This window comes from Austrofundulus limnaeus, unplaced genomic scaffold, assembly GCF_001266775.1.
Source record: "Austrofundulus limnaeus strain Quisiro unplaced genomic scaffold, Austrofundulus_limnaeus-1.0 Scaffold27, whole genome shotgun sequence".
NCBI classification, from domain to species: domain Eukaryota; kingdom Metazoa; phylum Chordata; class Actinopteri; order Cyprinodontiformes; family Rivulidae; genus Austrofundulus; species Austrofundulus limnaeus.
In genome coordinates this window covers 2,535,301-2,538,585 of record NW_013952429.1, presented here as the reverse complement: position 1 = coordinate 2,538,585, position 3,285 = coordinate 2,535,301, and the positions used below count along the sequence as shown (strand labels likewise).

At 36.6% G+C, this 3,285-nt stretch overlaps 1 protein-coding gene across 1 annotated transcript in view; it reads left to right on the top strand.

Moving 5' to 3' along the window:
* Positions 1-2,013, top strand: part of cfap52 (cilia and flagella associated protein 52) — a 13,090-nt gene extending 11,077 nt beyond the window's left edge. The window contains exons 13-14 of the mRNA XM_014004839.1: positions 860-971; positions 1,250-2,013. Coding sequence (XP_013860293.1) covers positions 860-971; positions 1,250-1,431 — 294 coding nt within the window. The 3' untranslated portion in view covers positions 1,432-2,013. The remainder of the gene's footprint in view (positions 1-859; positions 972-1,249) is intronic.
* The last annotated feature ends 1,272 nt before the right edge of the window (positions 2,014-3,285 follow it).

Genomic DNA, 3,285 nt, shown 5'->3' with positions numbered 1-3,285 from the left:
TATATATATATCTTTGTACTAGGCTACATACTATCTGCTATGTTCTGCTGGAGTGTGACATGATTTGTGTTATTTGCAGCTGTGATGGATTGTGTACAAACTAATACAGGATCAGAATGATATATACAGTATTTATACTTCTCATCCAATCACAGTTAAATTCAGTCYATCCAGGARGATAATATTTTTTAGWTTGCTGCAAAAAAGGTCAAAATTGATCATTTATGAATTATTTTTGTGCTTAGACCAGGGGTGCCCAAACATTTTCCCCGAGAGGGCCAAAATGAAAATCTATTCAGGGCTGCGGGCCAAAGGTAGTAATATAATACATGAAATGCAAATACTTCTTAAGTAAAGTTCTTTATTTTTAATGATTTAAGTATGCAATGGCCCTCTTTTGTTTCAGTCTGTGCACTTGGAGAAAATCTGCCACATGCTGAAGTAGCAAAGGCTCATGGGACATTTCATAAATTGATAAAATATGAGTTTTTGTGGCCTTATAAAGTGTGCAAATCTACATGTGATTAAATCTGATCAAAATATTTCTTGTCATTTCATGTTTCATGTTTAATCCTAATAAAACAAAGATAAAGTCAGCACCATGAATGAAAACTACCTTYACTACAGCCCATTTATATAGTCATTTGACCAATGGAAATACTGTGTTTCTACATAGAATAACAGGTTACAACCTTGTAACTTTGGCAACTGTTGGTGGGCCAAATCAAATGGCTTGGTGGGCCAAGTTTGGCCCACGGGTCCCACTTTGGGCTCCTCTGGCTTAGACAGTAAAGTAAGAAAACATAGATGAAAACAAATGTTATGTTAATGTTTATCTTTCTGCTGATTTGACTCTCAGGTTGCTTACTGGGAAGTGTACGAAGGCGGTGCTATCAGAGAACTGGAGGGCTCCCAGTCTGGATGCGTCAATGCCATGCACATCACACAGGACGGCAGGCACTTTGTGACAGGTCTGATTGTTCTGTTCAGGTTCTATAGAAACAAACATGCAACCAAACAGGAGTTATTCATTCTTTGGAGGGTTTGCCTTTGATCCAGATACAGTGTGATCAGAACAGGATTAGATCTTCTGGTAGCTAGTTTCACAAGTTTTTCCCCCACTTTTGTTTCTTGCTGTAACTCTTCAAAGCCCCYGTTTCTAACTCCCTCGCTGACGCCTATACACATCCTTGGCTCAGAATTTTTATTTTTACAGCTACTCATATATATTTCCTAACTTTTCTTCCAGGTGGAGATGACAAACTGGTGAAGGTGTGGGACTACATGGGAGGTGAGGTGACCCATGTAGGCATCGCTCACGGCAGCAGCATCACCAGCATGAAGATCTGCGCCCACAACCGCATCCTGGTCAGCGCCAGCGCAGACGGAGGCATCATGCGCTGGGCGTTCCCTCACCCACCCTCCGTTTAAACAAATCTGTTCAATATTTTAGCTTTTCTTCTCTCATATACTCTTTTAGGAAAATGTTGCTATGTGAATTCAAACTGTTTTTTTCAGAATAAATTGACACTGTGAGGAGATACATTTAAATAAGCAGCAGTTGCTGCATTAAGTTAAACAGTATTACTGATTGTAAACTTCTTTGAGTACATTTTAATGGAGATGCTTGCCTGACATCTACCCACTGGTCTACTCGTAAAACCCAGCTGACCCATTCAAATGTTTATAACAGTTGGCAAATCTCAAAATGGATGGTTGTACTCTGTTTATTTTAATAAAACGTTAAAAAAGTTTAATTGTATAAAATTATTTCTTTAGCTTTTGAGTGTCTCCAGGATCGGAACAAGTTTGGAGACATAAGGACTCAAACTGCCAGTCTGAGTAAGCAAAAGTTTGTTGACTTTCAGCTGAGCTTCATAAACAATTTGGCAGAAATTGACAAGTGGAGAGATGAGCATCTTGGCACTTCTCTATCAAATCTTTAAGGTGATGTAGTGGAAYATAAAAATCCTTGTAAGCTTAGACTTTGCTAAAATTAATGTGCAGGTTTCATTTAATGCCATAGAACCTATTGTCTGTTTAAAATTTAAAATAAAAAAAATAATTTAAAAGAGCATGTTGTTTGTGTTTATGATACATTTAGAAAAACATATTTTACTAGGTAATACTGAGTAATTGAGCRCATACTTATATTTAAAAATAGATACATAAAAGAACAGAGCACTGCACTATTTTCCATTTTGTTTTTAAATTTCACTTCCAAGAATATATTTACATCAAAATAACCTCATTTTTATTGGAATTATCAAGCAAATAGCAATCAAAACACACAAACAGACACTGTATTGTTACTTGAAATATGGTTCACTGCTGCAAAAAAGCAGCCTGAGCGCTCAACTCCTTTCAACTAATTTAATCTATTTTTGAAAGGTTTAGTTGGAGAGCAGGGAAATGTATAGAAACCCTGTTGGCTCACTTTGTTCATCTGCTGAAGAATAATAAAACAACAACAGATGAATGGATTCATAATATCAGGGATCGTCACTTTTCTTTTGCAAAACTGCAAATGATCCTAAACATTGGTGTTATAAAACTGGTTTGTCTTCAGAAAGTGAAAAAAATATAAGATTGCAATTTAGAGTTTGTTCATTTGTTGTGTTGGTTTAAACATGTTCACTTTTTTAAACAGCAAATAGGAACATGTTAAAAAAATGAATAGTTCACTATCTGTCTAGACCAATAAATCAGCACATCTGGTCCACTAAATTCAATCTTTGGCACTGCTGAGCTGTGAAATTAATCTCCAAATGATCAGAATACTCTTGAATCCTGCACAAAAGCTGCTAGATCCATATTAAAAAATCAGAGCTGAACGTAATGCGTCTGACTGGAATGGTACAAAAGGAACTGTTTTGCTTTTGTGTGACCTGGTGTGCATAAAAGAGCGACCAGGTTATTTCTACAAATGTAACTAAAGGTGGGTTTGAGCTCTATGATCCACTGATGYGCAGAACCAGTGGGAAACATGAGCTGCTTTAATCACATCTGTTTTGAAAATCATACTTTTTCCACACTCATCCGATGTGAAWTTTTGATTTTAAAATATTTGTAACCTTTTTGTTTTGCTACACATTGACTTTATTATTTGTGTTTATCAAATTTAGAAATGTCCCAAGACAATCAGATCGAGGTCTTCAAGCCATTTTTCAAGGATTAGTATTTGAGCAGCTGACCACATTATGCAGTGTTGTTAAAAGAAGTATTTCCCAAAGTTGGGATCGGGACCCAAAGTGGGGTCCTGAAACATCAAGGTGGGGTCCTGAA